This window comes from Orycteropus afer, unplaced genomic scaffold, assembly GCF_000298275.1.
Source record: "Orycteropus afer afer isolate SDZICR_OR568_19922 unplaced genomic scaffold, OryAfe1.0 scaffold00405, whole genome shotgun sequence".
Taxonomy (NCBI): domain Eukaryota; kingdom Metazoa; phylum Chordata; class Mammalia; order Tubulidentata; family Orycteropodidae; genus Orycteropus; species Orycteropus afer.
In genome coordinates, this window is record NW_006921992.1 from 1,970,068 (window position 1) to 1,972,227 (window position 2,160).

The 2,160-nt window shown below is 60.1% G+C and overlaps 1 protein-coding gene across 1 annotated transcript; it reads right to left on the bottom strand.

Annotated features, from left to right (window-relative positions):
• Positions 1-580: 580 nt before the first annotated feature.
• On the bottom strand, positions 581-1,855 carry ACTL9 (actin like 9). The gene has a single exon (XM_007953723.1). It carries the CDS (start codon positions 1,853-1,855, stop codon positions 581-583), a length of 1,275 nt encoding a protein of 424 aa, XP_007951914.1.
• Between the last annotated feature and the right edge of the window lie 305 nt (positions 1,856-2,160).

Here is a 2,160-nt window from a genome sequence, read left to right on the forward strand (position 1 = left end):
GCTAAAAGACCGAACAAATCTGTCCTGGAGGAAGTGCAGCCGGAATGCTCCTTGGAAGCAAGAATGGCCAGACTTCATCTCACCTGCTTTGGTCATGTTGTCAGAAGGGACCATTCCCTGGAGAAGGATACCTTGCTTAGTGAGGGTCGGTGAAAAAGGGGAAGGGTGTCAATGAGATGGAGTGACACAGTGGCTGCAATGACGGGCTCGGGTACAGCAAGGACTGTGAGGCTGGCCCAGGACCGGGCAGTGCTTTGTCCTGCTGTACATAGGGTCGCTTTGAGTCGGAGATGACTCGACAGCACCTAACAACAACATATAAGGATGCTTGGGGACAAATATCATGGAAGAGTGAGATTATAACATGTATTGGGGTTTACTATGGGAGAGGTGGGTTTGGGGGTGAGAGCAAGAATGTCTCCAGGGATGGATAGTGGGAAATGAGTTAGGAGGGGACAGATCTTGATGAGGTGGGGCTAGGGGTGTCTGGGTGGACCCAGGGGTCGTGGCCCAGCCGAGGGACAAGACAGAGCAGGAAGTTGGGTGGCAAAGACTTTACTGCCAACGCCGGCCCACCCAGTCAGTAGCATTTGCGGTACACAATGTGGGGCCCCTGCTCCTCGTACTGCTCCCGGAGGACCCAGCAGGACTGGAAGGCCCGCAGCGAGGCCAGGATGGAACCCCCAACCCACACCGAGAAATTCCGCGTGGGCTGAGCCGCCACCACCACGTGGGCCTCTGGGGGCAGAGAGCGCAGCAGCTCCGCCCGGAAGCGGCCTTCGAATCCGGGGAAGAGCGAGGAGCCCCCGCACAACAGCACGTTCTGGGCCATGTCCGCGCGCGCCTCCAGGACCACCTTGTGCAGGCTCTGCTTGGCCATGGTGGGGACGCCCACGGGTGACAACCCCGGGATCTCGGGGGGACTGAAGAGCAGCTCTGGACACTGGAAGAGCTCCTTGCCCAGCGTGACGGTCCTGCCGTCCGGCAGCTTCAGCTCCTGGCGACACTCCTGCTCCGGCCGCGCCTGCTCCTTGAGGAAGTCGGGCGCCACGTAGCAGTAGCGGTGCTTGATGCTCTCCACGGTCTCCAGGTCCTGCTGGCCCAGTGCCAGGCCCGAGCCGCGCAGCACCTCCGCCAGGAAGGCGGTCAGATGGATGCCCGCCAGGTCCAGGCGCTCTGTGGCGTGGGGCAAGTTGTAGCCCTGGAAGACCGGTACTGTGTAGGTGACCCCGTGACCGGTGTCCACCACCAGCCCGCTGATGCGCCCGTGCGCGTAGACCGACAACACTGACTGCGAGGCCACGTACATGGCCGGCGAGCGCAGCGCCTCGAACGCCACCTCCACCAGCTTCTCGCGGTTGGTGGCTGGGCTGAAGGGAGGGTCGGAGAACAGCAGAGGGTGATCCTTGGGGGCCACGCCCAGATCGTGCTCCAGCAGGTGGCGCCAGATCAGTTCGGCTGCGTCCCAGTCCACCAGGATGCCGCTGCGCATGGGCTGCAGCAAGGTCAGCTCCAGCCGCCCGCGGGCCGCCTCGCCGATGAATGTCTCCAGCTCTGGCTGTCCGCCATTGGCGGGCTTTTTGGGCTGGCAGCCAACGATGGTGGCCACGGTGCAGGTGGGCTGGGCCTGCCCTGCGAAGCCTACCTTACAGGTGCCCGTGCCCATGTCGATGACCACTGCTCCTGTCTTGGGCGGAGATCCGTCCCCCACCATGTCTGGAGTGTCCTGCAGCCTGGTAGTTTTCCTCAGGATAGTGGCGGGGCCCAAGCTACGTCTGGACGCCCCTGGAGAGGACCTTGGGCCCTGGGGCTTTGAGTCATTTGTGTTAATAGCTCGAGGTGGGGGAGTGGACATGGCTGCTTCTGTGGGAGAAGAGGTTAAGGCCACATCAGAGACAAGGCCAGGGTGAGAGAAGGGCAGGTGGTTGGCCCATGGTCTATGACATCACCCTGTGCCCCTAGCCCACCTTATACAGACTTCACAATACAAGGGCAGGGTGGGGTCCCTCTGTGAATATTACTCAGCCATAAAGAGAAATGAAGTTCTGACACATGCATGTGAGGCAACTGAAAATATCATGGTTTGTATCAGGCACCCTTCAGTTTTCAAAGTGACATCTTTGCTTTGTAACACTTTAAAGAGATATTTTGCAACACATT

Bases quoted from the DNA above. Each gene is read 5' to 3' on its own strand.
- ACTL9 (XM_007953723.1), bottom strand. From the start codon at position 1,855: ATGTCCACTCCCCCACCTCGAGCTATTAACACAAATGACTCAAAGCCC.